The sequence below is a fragment of the Passer domesticus genome, chromosome 5 (genome assembly GCF_036417665.1).
Source record: "Passer domesticus isolate bPasDom1 chromosome 5, bPasDom1.hap1, whole genome shotgun sequence".
NCBI classification, from domain to species: Eukaryota; Metazoa; Chordata; class Aves; order Passeriformes; family Passeridae; genus Passer; species Passer domesticus.
The window spans coordinates 7,765,083-7,780,685 of record NC_087478.1 but is presented as its reverse complement, the minus strand read 5'-3'; the positions used below and the strand labels follow the sequence as shown (position 1 = coordinate 7,780,685).

General features: G+C 37.3%; 1 protein-coding gene across 2 annotated transcripts in view; it reads right to left on the bottom strand.

Annotated features, from left to right (window-relative positions):
• SEMA3A (semaphorin 3A) overlaps nt 1-15,603 on the bottom strand; it is a 165,710-nt gene that overhangs the window by 54,056 nt on the left and 96,051 nt on the right. For both annotated transcript variants that reach the window (XM_064421859.1, XM_064421860.1), the window contains 2 exons: nt 13,230-13,323; nt 6,356-6,475 (listed from right to left, as the gene is read on the bottom strand). In XM_064421859.1, the coding sequence (XP_064277929.1) occupies nt 6,356-6,475; nt 13,230-13,323 (214 nt within the window). The remainder of the gene's footprint in view (nt 1-6,355; nt 6,476-13,229; nt 13,324-15,603) is intronic.

Below are 15,603 nucleotides of genomic sequence, written 5' to 3'. Positions count from 1 at the left end.
CCACAGCACTGATATTTAATGAAGAAAATGACCGAATCCTAGGGGGCATGGGAGAGATACAGAATGAGAAAGAACATATCTTTCCTAGAATGATTTCAAATAATTTGATTTAGGCCATTTGATGGGAAGATTTTATTATTTCTGATTGTCTCCACCTACCATCTTCATGACCTTTCTCACCTCCAGAGAAACTGTTAAGCACATTCTAATTGCTACTTGGTCTTTGATTTCTGAACCAAATTCTTCTCTTACTTTGTATAAAGATACAGGGAACAGTTTTCAGACAGGTTTGACTGAATCAACTGGTTCAAATACATGAGTATCTTCTGGTCAAGTGTTCAGCAGGGCTTTTGGCTTCCTGACCTGTAACCATTTCAGATTACTGACAGGATGAATGTCAAGTAATAACAATAAGAAGGAGCCCTTTATTTTCTGATTTCAGAAATTCTACGTTCCTTCCAGGAGAAAAAAGAATTGGTTGTAACAAAATATGTATATAGATAAAGCTTGTTAGATTGCAATGAGAAAAACAACTTAAAACTCATACTCAATCTCTCAAATATGGATCTACAGACTTAAGGAGAAAAAAACCCCAGACCTTGTAAATTGAATTTGTGTGCCATTCTGTTCACAGTACTATGCCACCGTCACCATAGTTTCTGAGCACTTCCTAGCACTGTGTTAGGTGACATTAGCATTTGTCACACATGGAATTTATCAGTGTGAAATTATTTATTACTATTCTTAGCAATGAAGATAGTGGGAATGGGGGGGTGGGAGGACTTATTGAGTGAGAAATGAGACTTGCATATATGGACATGTTTTGTTCCACAAGGGTCGGAGTCGTTCATGCTTCTGTAAGCCGTGGTGGGAAAGTGTGGAACTCAGTCCACACTACAGCCTGCATGACAGGACGTATCAGCTGTTCAAATACAGAAATGCCTCTTTTAAATGCAAGAGATCCTTTCACAGGAAAATTAACAGCAAAAGAACAACAACAAAAAATGACAAATACAGAAAAATTCCCTCAGTGTTTTCACTTGTAAGGTTGTTTAAATATGTCCTTGTAAATTCATGTTAATGCAGACTTGGAAGAGACTTCTTAGTCTACTCAGTCACTTGGGATGTAGGCAAGTGTGCTATGTAACAACACAAAAAATGTTACCTGAGTTCCTCTGAAAACCAGCTAGGCTGCCTTACTGACTACTTCTATTGGATAGCTTTTTCTAATTTCATTGCCATCATAGTTTAAGATTTCTAATTTGAAGATTTTTTTTTTCTCTTGAGCTTTTTTTTTCTTTTTTGTAATGTCCTTTGTTTAAATAGCTCTTCTCTTGCTGGAGATTTATTGTATTTGTAGCATCCCTGACCTCCTTCCTCCAATAATATCTTAGGTATATTTTATGAAGCAACCCCAGGTACCAGGATGGTTGGGTTCTGTGGCCCCTTTCCACAGCTGATACCTGTATTTTACTGCATGGTGTATATCTGGATTGAGAATGTGTAGGAGGTGGGCTGGAAAATGGGAAGCTAGAAAGGCATTTAGGAGCAAGGGAGTGGCACAGCAGAAGGGGACACCAGTGGTTATACATAGCTAGGAAAAGGGTTTGGTGTGGTTGACCAAAGACTAATTGTAGGTTCAAGGATCAGAATATGTACACACCCAAGTCTCAGCAAGAGTAATTAATTTCTAACATTTTGACACATTTAATGCATTTTATTAGAGAGATAAAAATCCTGTAAACTATCTGCAAGCTTTTCTTTCTGTTGCCATACATTAGTCTACTGTGCAATACATATATACTCAAGACCACGTGTGTGTAATGCCAATGCTGGGACATTCAACAAAGTGTCTGAAATGGAAACAACACAAAGTGATGTCTACAGTTCTGTTGGAACGCCAGGAGAGTATCAAGTCCGTGTTTCCTGCCTTGGACCCCGTTAAATTTAAGAGGGCATTTTCTTTTTTATTGAACAGTCACTCAGCTTCTATAACTCTCAGCTGTTTATGTAACTGTAAAGTAAAGATTACCAAGGACAATAACCTCAGGGAACTAAGCACAGTTACCATTCCACTTTAAAAATTAAGCCATGGAAAGTATGCTAAAATAATATCACAGAGTGGTTTAAACCCATAAAAAGCAAGGAAATTCCAAGCCAAGTCTGGAAATCCAGACTGACAATCTCTCTTAACCCCAAGTCTAGTAAAGAGGGTGAGAGAGGCCAGTATTTCTGGGGTGCAAACCAGATTCATAATACTATCCTAATGCAGCTTTTGTGATTTCATTTCCTTTCAGATTTTGCTCAGCCCAATCCTGCTTTGCTTTTAAAATAAATGTTTATGGTTATTCATTTTACAAAATGTTAACAATTTAAGGCCAGATCCCCTGTGCTTAAGTCAGAGAAGATGATAGCAGCTTTAAGCTCTCTCCTTCCACTCCTCTAATCTTCAGCTTGAAAACTGCCTTGGATGCATTGCCTTTGCATTGCTCAGCATTTGCTCTGGTAGACTGCACTGCCAATTCTTCCTTTTTGCCTCCAGCCATGCCCTCAGCCCTTGCACGAAGGCGTGGGGATGGTGTACAGCAAACTCTGCCTGCTGTGCAGCAGGGAACTCCCTGGCACCAGGTGAAGCTGCTCCCACCTGCACTCTACTCATCTTTTTTTTTTAACTTCTGCAGCAGTTCATGGAAGCAGGACGTGATCCATACTTCTTCAAAATAACTTTATGGCTCTGAACTATGAGAGGCAATGGCATATTTAAGAGGAATCCTGTACTTGCCAACAGACATGACTTTTGAGATATATATGTAACATCAAGGCCATTGTTCCTTATAGTAAAGCTGTACAGAAGATTTGTTTTCAACTTCAGATTTATTTTTTTTTTCTGAGAGTTCAAAACAATTCTTGACCTTCTCTGGGACTGTGTAGATTGCCAAAGCTTCTTTTGTGCAGAGAAAGCTCCATGCACGTACCAGAGGAGCCAGTAAAGTTTGATGCGTGCATGAACACGGCTTATAACAAAGCACATGATTCAGTCTGGGGCACTGAACTGCAGCTTTTCATGTCCAAGATGACTTCCCTGAGCACCAGCATATTTTACTGTGTTTTTGCAAATGCTTCCTTGTCACATCTGGCCAACCCTCTATCAATAATTAAATATACACTGCTACAGTGACTGATGTATAGTTCCCAAGCTTCTAGATGAATGCCCTGACTACATGGCTATAGAATCAGTCTCCCTTGTTTTATTTGGCTTGGTGACTGTTTAATTATTTATACAAAATGAAAGCTTTAGAAGCCTGTGAGTATTTAATATCTCTAAGAGACTTAAGAAGTCTTTAAGAGATGCTGGTCAGCACCTTCCCTTGGGCTGGGCACAGCTCCCCAAAACATACAATTTCCCTAAGAAGGTTGAGCATCCCCAGAATGTGACTATGTGATGTCTGTAGTAACTCTGTGTTCCTGCTTAAATCCCAAAAACTTAATCACTCTGTGTAATGTTGTTCTACTTTTATGCCAGTTCAGAGCAAGACAATTTCTGGGAAAAGTCTGCGAGCTCTTCACGTGCAACTGTCTTCTCCTCTCCATTTTTGGTACCAATCAGCTGTGTTTTCTGCACCCTGTCATCTCTGACCTTAGCCTCAGTATGGAAAAAGTTTAGCTCCTGCTCTGACTGAAGTAAACACTAGCAAGGACTTAGAACTGGATGTCTCACCACCTAACTATTAAAATCTACAGAGATGAGAATTTGATCAGAACTCTTCTGTAGCTTTCAGTATATGCCCCTTAGAATACTGGTTTTTTTACCTGAGGCTAAGCACACTGTAAAAAAAACAACTACAAAAGCAAACCCACCACTACACAGAAATCCACGTCTTCACTAAAAAACTTATAAAGGTCTGCAAACGTAAGGTTCAAAAATAGTTTGTATAGATCTTTAAGAAAGCAGTGAACACCTCAATTTTCAATGAGAGTTTGTTTCATTAAAAGCATATCCACTTTAACAACATACAAACACAGACCTTCTTTTGTAATTATATTTTAAGAAGAAAAATGACAAATTAAAAACAATAATCAAAGGACCGGCATGCCTGCAGAGTTTCAAACCTGAACTATTATCATTTTTGGATTTCCATGTTAGATGCTGAAATTAGGAGAGCTGTGTGGAAAGGCTGCCAGGATCTTATCACTGGGAAATTAACAGTAAAGCCTCAGAGGCTCTAATAGGAATGTTGTAGTGCAGATTTTAGGCCAATCTTTCCATATTAGGAAGGTAAATGTATTAAGTTGCAGTGGAGAGAGAGATTTCAAAAATGGACTTAAGGATCGTTCTCTATTAAATTATGGACAGTTATGAGAATAATTTCTAAAGGTTTCAATTTGATTCTTATCTTGTTTTAAATTAAGTTTGAAACTTTCCATACAGGAATATAGTGCAAGAACTTTATTTAAGAGTTAGAAATCACCTTCACCCTGGGATATAAAAAAAAAATGCTGTCTTTCTACTTTTATGCTCATTTTGTAAAATATTTAAATTCAAGAAAGCTTGAGGTTCATCAGCTCCCCACCTTGAGCACAAAGCAGCTGTGGTTTCTGCACCACAGATGTAGCCTTAGTGCTAATTTGGGAAAAGCAGTTCTCACATGTAGTGCTGAAAGACTGATAACCGAATCCACAACGGAATGACACATTTTCAGCAGTGAAGTACAAGGCCTGTGGACAATGGCTGCATTTTCCCACTGCATAAATCCTCCTGACTCAGCTGTCATTGTGCAAATCTACTGCACAAAAGAAGATTTTGCTTGCATGACTGGGTTTAAAATGTCATCATGACTATCATAACTGAAGTTGATGTTGGTCATCTTTAATACATTATTATTCTACCAGGTATCAAGATAGATGGGTATATCTATAACCCTTGTACTTTACTGTTTCCTGAAGTCCAGAAATCGTTTACTGTCATAATAAAATAACCTAATGGATATAATTTTTGTGCTACTAGGTGAACCCAGATTGTAGAACTGAAATGTTATAGACCTGAATCTGTTCTTCAGACAGATAGTTGTCCACATGAATTGCAGCAAAACTAAATTTAACAGGATATGCATCAGATTAATAAACTTGTCATATTAAAAGGCAGCTCCATACTTGTCATTTACACACTTGTATGATACATGTATCCAATGTAATATATAGAGTTAATCCAACTTGCAAGAGCATCTTGTGGTTTTAATTATGAGTCAGGGGCTGATGTTGTTATGGATTGTACATACAGATAATGTGATATTCAGTTTGATACTAGAAGGTTGTGACTAGCTAATAACAAATTGTGTTTTAAAATATACTCTGCTCTTACACATTAAAATTTGTGTGAACAGTTTGCACTAAATTGTAAAACCACATAAGAAAGCCTGAACCTCATCAGAGACATAAATAATATGGCTAGGAGCAAAAAATGTCTAAGAATAAAATCATTTGTGAATTCAAAAACAGGAGGGCAGGTGCAAGCAGTATGTACAGCCAAAGCAGAGCTCGTTAACTCTTAAAAAATTAAAATTTAAATTAACTTAGCTACTACAGTTAGTATTACTTAATTCAAACATCAGCTTTTTCAGACAATGAATTCTTATTTCCAAAATGCTCATATCCTTGTATAACTAAAGCCAAGTGTAATTCCATTTGAGCTGTTGGAAATTTGACTTCAGTAGGACTTGGATAGAGTACTCAGATGCATTCTAAAGTATATTGGTACATGAAGCCAAAATCAAATTTCCTCTGAAACTATCTTTCCCTCCTCAGACATGCAAACAAAAAACCACAGGCTTGATTACTAATATCCATACAATAATGGAAGCTATTGTGCCTTGGTTGTTTTGAAACCAAATCACTTGGAATCCCCAGGACCCTTTTCTCTTTTCCCAAACTCCTGACAACTCTGGCTTGCTCATGAAGTTCTGCTGGTTGACTTTCGGCTGGATGTGGCCAGTGTCCCCCTTCAATCCAGCAAAAATTAAACCTTGTACAAAGCACAATCCTGCCCAAGGCTCTGGAGCTACTTTGTGTTCATGTGTGGCTGATGCCTCAAGCCTGGAGCTTCTATCCAACTTGCATGACTATGCTCCTCATAGTGTCTGTGTATGTTTTAAATTTAATCACACTCCACAAATCTCAGTGTAATTAAACCAAAAATGCTTCTTTATAAATCACTTTTGATTAGTTTAACTGTTTTAAGACAGAATTCTGCCCCAAATAAAAGAGGAGTGTATATGTCACAGATGTTGCTGGAACAGAGCTGTGTGCTCGTCTTTAATGGCTGGATGAGTGTAACCAGAGAAATGTACATTTTACATACCATTTAGCCACCGGGAGTCGTGCTGCTCTGTTCTGATGGGATGGTGATGCCCCAGAGTTCGGAAAATGGCAAAGTCCCTGCCCATGAAGTCTGCTGCTGTGCCAGAGTACAGCTCTCCATCTGCGGGAGGACACAATTGTAAACAATATTTCTCAATTTTCCAGTCATGGTAACTCAGAGAAAGCTGTCATATGTTCATATTTCACTAATAGGGATAATGAGTAAATTACAAAACAACAAGCCATATGCAACGTATTGTCATTGAAAATAGAGATTAGACCAAATTTCTCACTGCAGAGCTTAATTGTAACCTCTTGCAAATGAGCTGTATCTGCAGACTGCTGGTGTGCTTTGCAAAAATGTGCTTGAATTCTTAGGCTGGAACAGTGGCAGCCAGTGCACCTACCCTGGCAGGCAGGAGTATGCAGCCCCAGAAAACCTACCTAACTCTGAAATTGCCCTGTTTAGAACAGGAATTTGGTTTGGAGACCTTCCAACCTACTGGGATTATGTGACTCTAGGAACTGAAGAGTCCAGCTCAATCACTTTTGGTTCAGAAAGTCCTTAGGTCCCTTCAATTTTTCCTATAGAAATTATGTGGTTTTTACTTTGGTTCGTTTAAGGGGCTTTTTGTTTTGTTTGGGGTTTTTTGTTTGGGATTTGTTGGTGGTGGTGGGGTTTTTTTGTTGCTGTTGTTGCCATTTTCCTGTGGTTTGTTTTTTACTCTTTTTTTCTGAGCAGATCCTCAGAAAACAGTATATTTTAAAGGAAAGACAGAACATTCCTTTCTCCTTTGGCCACCTTCGTAACTGGTATTGGCAAAGGGCAACAGCTAAGGGAGAAAATAAACGAGATCATTCCCTCCTACCTTGACCTCCATGTATTTCACAGTGAACAACTGAACTAAAAATTGACCTGTGGTACTTCAGCCCATAAATGGCACATACACAGCCTAGATGGAGATGAAACTCATCCCAGTGTATCCCTCCTCAGCCAGCTGAAAGTGACAGAGAGGAGACAGAGGGGGTGGGGAGAGACTGTCTAAATTCTAAGAAGCAGGTCAAGTTAAATACCTGCCAGCTGGAAGAGAGTGTAATAATAATAATAATGACATTGTAATGAGACCCACAGAAAGAACCGGGATCAAAGTACAACACATATCTTTCTGACATTAATTTACAGCTTGTCCATGAAATCACTCTGAATCAAAAATGTAAAAAATGCATTTTTAGGACTGTGTTCTACATGTGTATGTGAAATGAGATAACTTACCCTATACTGTTAAAATGGAATTAAAAAGCATTATTCCTTCCAGTTACTACTTTCAAACTACCCATATTACACGGGTCCCTTGTGAAAAAGACAAATTTGAGGATAAAATAACTCTTTCTTTAGCTAAGGTAATACATTTTTCATGGTCATGATGAACTCCACTATATCCTCATTTTAAAACACCCTTTTAGGAACAAGTTTGTAATTTTCATGGCAATTTTAGGTATTTCCATGTCAGGACAACCAGATCCAAGCATGCCTACTGGATATCACTGTCATCTTTTCCCCCGAACACTGACACCATGAAATCACTGACTGAACCTAGAGTAACCATATGGTAGCTGTGAAAGTCAGGAAGGGTGAAAATATGATAGCGGAAAGGCATGGAATTGAATGAATTCACAGCAGAGATTAGAAGCAAATAGACCAGTCATGCCCAGCAGGAGGTGTAATCAGAAGGGAAACAGAACAGCATATCATTAATTAACCATTTACAATTCTTTTATGTCATTTTCAACTTGTTTTTTTTAAGGGAGACAATCACTTAATTATAGTTATTATTATGTACAGAGTATGCAGCTGAGATTTTAAAGATCATAAAACCTTTTTGCCTGGGAAAAGGGCTTTGATGCTATGCTTAACCTTTCTTTAACCTTATCTTCATTTTCTTGTCTTTCAATCCCTAGTGAGTTCTGATAAATCAATAGAAATCAAAGGGGAAAGGAAAAAACAACAAGAGCTATTTTTCTTCTTAGTTATCAACAGATCTAAAGGTCAATCAGTCAAGAAAAAAATCTATATTTAATACTGTATTGCTAAAATTTAACCAAATACAATTAGAAAACTAATGAAAATTGTATATTTGAAATATTTAGAATTGTAAGGTCTTTTTGACACCTCTGTTTCTAACTTGATATATAAACACCACACCACTGGAAATGAGCTGGACTCAGCTCAACCCAAGAGGACACCATAAGGCTCTTGTGGCTGATACTTTTTCTTCAGTAGTGACAGGATAAAAGTTTTGCCAATAACTGGCTTCAGCATGTTTCAAATGAGGAAGGGTCTGTAGAAAACTGTCTGACCTTTCTATCCTCCCTACTACAGCCCCTCCAAGTTTCAGGATACCTAGACCAGTGCCTGCAGTTTGAACTGATCTGCTGTAGTCATGTAAAAAGGAGATTTTGACTTCTTCCAGACAGAAATACCAAGGAATACCATTTATTTTTCTAAGGCTTTAGATAATTTTTGCAAAATTCAGGGTGAGCCTCAAGTCATGTCCCAGATGTGCACATCCTTTGAGTTAGTGCTATGCAAAAGCTATATGAGGATTTTGCCTCCTGTCTAGATAGAAATACATTCATCTTTATTTCCCTGTGCATACCTTCTTTTGGACTGAAATTTACTCATTGCTAGCCTGGAAAATGATTATTTAATGTCACAGATAGTCTTCACTGTGTTACTTCTACTGTCAGCAGTTTAAAAATAAGTTTTATAAACTTTAAGAAGAAAGTGGAAATTAATAGTTTGAAAACTGACAAACATTTATGAAAGGGAAAGAAAAAAGCAGGAAAAAAAAATTAGTCAACTTGTATTTCCAACCCAGCAGCACAAAGGAACTACTGTCCAAAACTAAAGGATGGCCTTCAGTTGTTTGCATAGGTAAAAAAGATGTTTTGGAAAAAAAACACCTATTGTAAAGGAGTAGCATGCTGACACACTAATGTAAACAGAGATACATATATTGACTTCACTAAATAAAGAGGCAACAATTAAAGTCCATAGTAATGCTAATTTTTGGAGGGGAGGAACCATTTACATAAACAGCACAGAACTCTGAATAACTTCCTAAGGTCATGAGGTACAAAGATGTTGAAAACTGCAGTGTGCATCTATCTGATAAATTGTTTCTATTCAGCTTTTAAGTAAGATTGCATTCTGAAAGAAAATAATTTGTGGAGAGTAAAAAACTGTAAACTTTCCTTTCAAAGTAGTAAGGAAGTTGAATGAATGAGGATTATAGGAAAAACCAAGCCCTGAATGTCACAGTTGCTCTCAGTGGTAAAAGGCTTCACAAATGGAATCTATCCTTGGTTAAAAGGTTTATTCACTAAAGTTAAGATTTTCAGACATAAAGGTAGTTTGACTTCACTTCTTTTGAAGTAAATAACTAAAACTTCCCAGAAAGTACAGTAATTTTAAAATCTTGAACTTCATATGTACTTACTAGCTAATTTCTAATAGAGCACTAAAATTCTTATTTACTGAAAAGACACTTTCAGATCATATTAATATATATTTGGCAGCATTAAGGCACCTAAACTGATTTTTAAAAATGAAAAATTAAATAATTGTTAGAATCTAAAAGGAATTGCGAATGGTAAAAGGAAAAAAAATCAGTAAGACACAGGAGCATTAAAAGCTTTGAGGATTCTGAATAACCAAAGCTTTTGAAAATCTCAAATGGTCATTTTCCTAAACAAACTGTTGTGGGGACAATGCTGCCTCCTTCTCTGAAGGTTTTATTTTTTTTCAGCTGTCCCAGTACACTTCCTTTAGTCTAACACATTCAGTGACATTTTCTTCTGTGATTATATTCCTTGGAAACCATGCTGCTTCTCATTTTCATCCCGCACTGGAATACTCGTGAGTGGTGCCCAGGGATTTCTTAGTCTCTACATTTCATGCATTAGCCCACTCACATGGAGACTGTTTAGTTAGCAGCACAGAGATGGGAATGGCTGCACAGTGTCTTACATTACTAGGAACCACTTGTATCATGTTCCCAGCTGGCATTTACTTTAGAGTAAGGTAGCAATAACCAACTTTAATGAACAACTGTTAAAAAAATAATGAAAAATGTCTGCAGGTGGACAGAACAAGGAATGTATACTGGAAAAATATTGGAACAATTTAATAATGATGAACTGTTTATTTTCATTTTGCTTTAGTGTGGTTCATTTTTTTGGTTTGTTTTTTTTTTTTTTTCAAATACTATTGATTTTTTTAGGAGAGAGGGAAAATTGAAGATCCTCTTTACACTGGTAAGAGTTTGTTTCAGCTGAAATACAGAACAGGCCTCCTGGGTACTAATGGCTATTAAAGACCTGAAGTTACTTTTTTGCAAATTAACATTCATGTTTTGCCCAAATTCCTACATTTCACTTACCTAAAATTTACTTTCTAGTTATGGTGTCAAAAATATATTGTCCTTCCACACTTTGCAAAATAACTGTTTAGTGTTTCGGATGAAGAGGAGAGATAATGTTTCCCTCCTCTCAGTAACCATCTAAATTACTCTTCCCAGCCTTTTTTTTACTTTCCTGATAGCTACTTTCAATTACTAAGTATAACACTGCATTTTAATGAATGCTGGGGAATTCTTTTACATACCTCCCCTCTTAAATCTTAGATAAATCATATTCTCTTACGAGGACAAATATTCTCTCACGTGAAGGGCCAGGAGGAGCTGAGTTACAGCTCAGCCCAGAACAAGAGAAGCAGCAGTGTATCCATGTCCCTGTTGTGACACCTTTGTGGCTAAGAGGCTCCTCTGGCCCTCATGCCCACACTCACTGCTTCCCTCCCATGCTCCCTGCTTTGGACACCAGCTGGACCAAACCTCTCCATCTCCAGTCATTGCTTGGCCAGTTCATCCCATGTTTCTCAGCTGTTTTGGGGATGGAAATTATGTTGCCTTGGGTCATCATTTTACCATAAAAAAAAAGGTTTTTCTGGCAAAGAGGAGTTATTTTTAGGCAAAGAACCAGTGGTGAATTTGGCATACACCCTCTGAAAGACACTCTGCAGAAAAGGGTCGCAGGAAATGCAACATCATAATCAGTAATGCAGTGTGGCTGTGAGGCAACTATAAGGAGGCAGAGAAAGAAGGCTGCTCATGGTTCAGGATGCAGGAATGCTAATTTTAGCTTCACCCTGAGTTTTGTGTGACTGAAGCAGAAATTTTTCATTGGCTTTGAATGCTCGATTTGCAGCATTTTCTATTGTGTTATTACACCCAGTGGCTCTAACTGAGGCCTGATTGAAAACAAATGATCCTGCTCAGTCTATTCTTTATTAGAAGAAAATATACATGGAGTGAAAATTATAGTGTCAGGAAGTGGGCTCAAGAAAGCAAAGATGTATTAAAGACATGAAATCTAAGCCAAGGGAAGTAAGATAATCATATTTGTGACAGACTGAGTGGAAAAAAAAAAAAAAGGAATGTGAAAAGCTAGATGCTGTTGACTTTGTGCAGTTGCATACCGGTTATACCATGTAATACTGGCTTGTCATCATTCTCTTCTTTACTGTATATTAAAGTAAATAGTAAAGCTATTCACTTGAGAGTAGCTCTGTCACAAATTCAAGTTGCTCCAGGCACCAATTTATACACTGGCCTTTTACACACTTTTTTTTTTCTTTCTGTTTGTACAGGGTACAAGTTGCAGCAAGATGTGGATGTCTTTCCTGTTTTTCCTGTTAAAAAGCATGTGTCCCCAGGTTAGCTCATCACCCAGAATCATTATGAGCTTTTAAGATCAGGAAATGAGGCACACTTAGGACTCAATTTTTGTTGCTCTCTATTTTGAATAGCTTAATTTTTAAATGCAAAGTAAATAGAAGAAGGGCAGACGGTAAGCAGGGCCCTAGGCTAACAATATGGACAAAGACCTGTATAAACTAATGCATCTCGTTATGTGTCATTTCCTGAAGACTTCTGAGATATGAGAACCTCCAATTTTCTGAAACTATTGTTGTATTTGAAGTTGTAATAAATTGCTAGAAGTTACATGTAAAGATGTTAAAGATAAGGTGGCCACACCTAGGCAGAGGTGTAGAGAAAGAAGAATCTGTTTCCTCCTAATTTAGTCTCATAAAACATCCTTTTGACTTTTTTGTGAAGGTGAAGTAATAACAATGAACATATTTAATTTAATTAGATAAGTTAAATCAATTAGATAAATTAAATCAATTGCATTAGTTCAATTAGATTGACACAGCCCAGTTGCTCCGTATTTACATATTCCATGAAATGAAGTATTACAATTCAGAAACACTTAATTTATTTCTTTTTGATCTGGCCAGGAATTTAACTTTATTTACTGTCAGACCGATCTCTTCAGCTGAAACATCACCTTAGGGCCCAGACCAGTGGCTGTTCATTGATCTCAAGCTTCCATGCAAGGTAAAGTTGGGTGACAGGCATTCCTTGACAGAAAAACTGATGTAAGGAGTTATTTATTCCTGCTCTCACTCAGCCCTCAGCTGTGCTTGTGTGACCACCAGTGTGGCCAACCAGTAAATTGGGTGATTAAAATGCCTCCACCAAGATGTGAAAAGGAAAAACACTTAGCAGAATCAAGGTCCCGCAGGGGTACAAAGCAGCTCTTGTGACACCTGAATCTTGGTTTACACCTCAGGACACTTGGGTCAACTGTATGAAAAGTAAACCAGAATTGCTTTAACCTGGAAATAAATTGCATAAAACAAATGCCTATTGTAGGTGCTGCAAGGAGGAAAAAAAAAAAAAAAAAGCAGAAAACTGGCAAATTATTTACAGTGAATGCACATCTCATTGAACTTGTTATGTGGCACCTACCTACTAAAAGTGAAGCTGTCAGCAGTTTGGGATCATAAGGGCTTTTCCCCCGCCCATTTTCAAAGTGTGACTCTTCCATTCTAAAAATGTTGTCCTGTGAAATAAAAAAAAAAAAATTAAAAATTTTTAAAATTATAAGAGAAGGTAAAAGCAATATTATTTGATTAAAGAAAACTAAGAAGGAATTTGAACTGTGTTCAAGAAGAGTGAAGTGTATGTGAGTCTTAGTGGGGTTTGTGGTTTCAGGGAAATCAAATTGCACTGGGTGAGGATCTGGTAAAAGTGCCCATCTCCTAATCAGTATGTGCTGAATGCACAGTCAAAGGCAAAAATACACATAAACAGCTTGTGTCACTTCTGTTCCACTTCACATATAATTTATTTTCCTATTTATTTTCATGGGTTTATTGAATTATTTTTGCTTTCACTGAGAATACATCTGAGTAACACTAACTGAAGAAGAAGGAATTTGAAACTTTTATCTGAAAAAAAGATAAAATCCATTTTTTACTGACTATTATTTTCTGAAATGTGCTACCACTGTAGATTAGTACATAATATGATGCTAAATTCTGCTTTTGCTAGCCTCAAATTCAATTTCAATTGCATCAGGAAAGCAATTAAAATTATTATTATTATTATTATTACTACTACTACTACCACTACTACTACTCCTCCTCCTCCTTCTCCTCGATACCTTGAGATGACACTTTCAAATATACAGGCTGAGGGCAAATCATAGGGGAATATAAACCAAGATTAAAAAGGGCCTCAGTCAACACCAAGTCAAATGAGGTAAATAAATCCAAAGCAATGGGCTTTTCAGCACATTTAATTAATTTTAACTGGGGGACCAAGTCTGCCAATCAATTTGAATAGTATGTTTATCTCACATTTTGCACTGAGGATAAAACCACAAGAATAGATGCTTTGTGCACAGAAGTCTTCAACATTCACAGAAGATTTGTGAAGACCTCAGCAAAACCTGGGATTTCCATTTCCCACCTGCACTGTGGTTAATTTGCACTGATACCTAACTAAGTCAAGGAGCCCCAAAGAGAAGAGATCAACGTCCACCTTGGAAGCAGCATCCTCCTTGGCTCCCTGCTTTCCCTATATTGTTCATCCATACTGAACCCAGGCATGGGCCAGGCTAGTGACCAAACTTACTTCCAAATGGTGTTACTTTAAACCCACTGTGTCCATGATTCTATAAGCCACAGGCTACAGATTTTACTACAGGCTTGTTCAATGACATCACACAAGCATGTATCCGTGTGTATTTATTACATATTTTTTAAAGAATGTGAGATGGATTTCACATTTCCTTCTATTCACTGAAGAAAAAGATGAAGGGAGAATGAACTGTTAGGAGGATAGCCATGTATGGCTTACTGAACTGAAAGATAAAAAGTTTGGACACAGCTATGTGAAGTTTGATCCCAGAATTCAAGCTCAATCTCCTAAGGCACGTTCTTGTACATGTAGTCTGCCTGATTATAGTCATCCTGTATCTGTAATATCTGGCACGGTATTAACATTTCTTTCTTTCCTGTTGTCTTTCTTTCTTGTTCTTAATAATCCAGACACATTCCTTGCTTCTCTCCAGTTTTCTGTCTTTGCTCCATCTAACCAGATATGAATAAATAACCAAACAGAAAAGCATTTCTGGAATTCTACTGTAGGGTCCATATCTAGATCTTGCACAATAAATAAAAGTAGTAAATTGATGAGAATGCTAAACCTCAACTACAATAATAGAAGATGGCACTAATGTTACAAGCTATTATTGAAAAATGTTATTATTAATCTACATTTCTTGGCATTTCTCCTTAGTAGATGGTAATTGCTCAACCTGCATACCAATTAATATCTGATAAGGCTACAGAGTCAGTGGCATGACAGTTAAAGCAGAATATATTCCCAAAATAATCCCATGTGTCATTATAAAACAAATAGGAAACAGATGTGGAAAGTGATTTGGTGTAGGAAGGATCTGATTTTTGACTGTATTCTTCTGGTTTATGTCACTGTAACTCTACTGATATTGGTGTGTAGAAGGCAAGAACAAGTGGAGACCCAGGTCAACCTAAATCAGAGATGATCTACCCTTCTCTTTGTGTTTGTGGAATAAAACATTTGAAATAAGAGGCCTGAAAGGGAAATCCCACAGTGTTTTCACATTTCAGTTAAAAAGCAATGAACAGACACGTACTGTAAGTTTCCAAATCTATGGGTGAGTAATAATGACAATAAATACATCGCTGTTAAGTGCCAAATAAATGTATCATGGTTAGTCTGAGGCCCCAAGCAGCTCTGATAAACATGCTGTAGGAAGTCTAACCTGTCACGAACAGGGCAACTTGCCCAAACA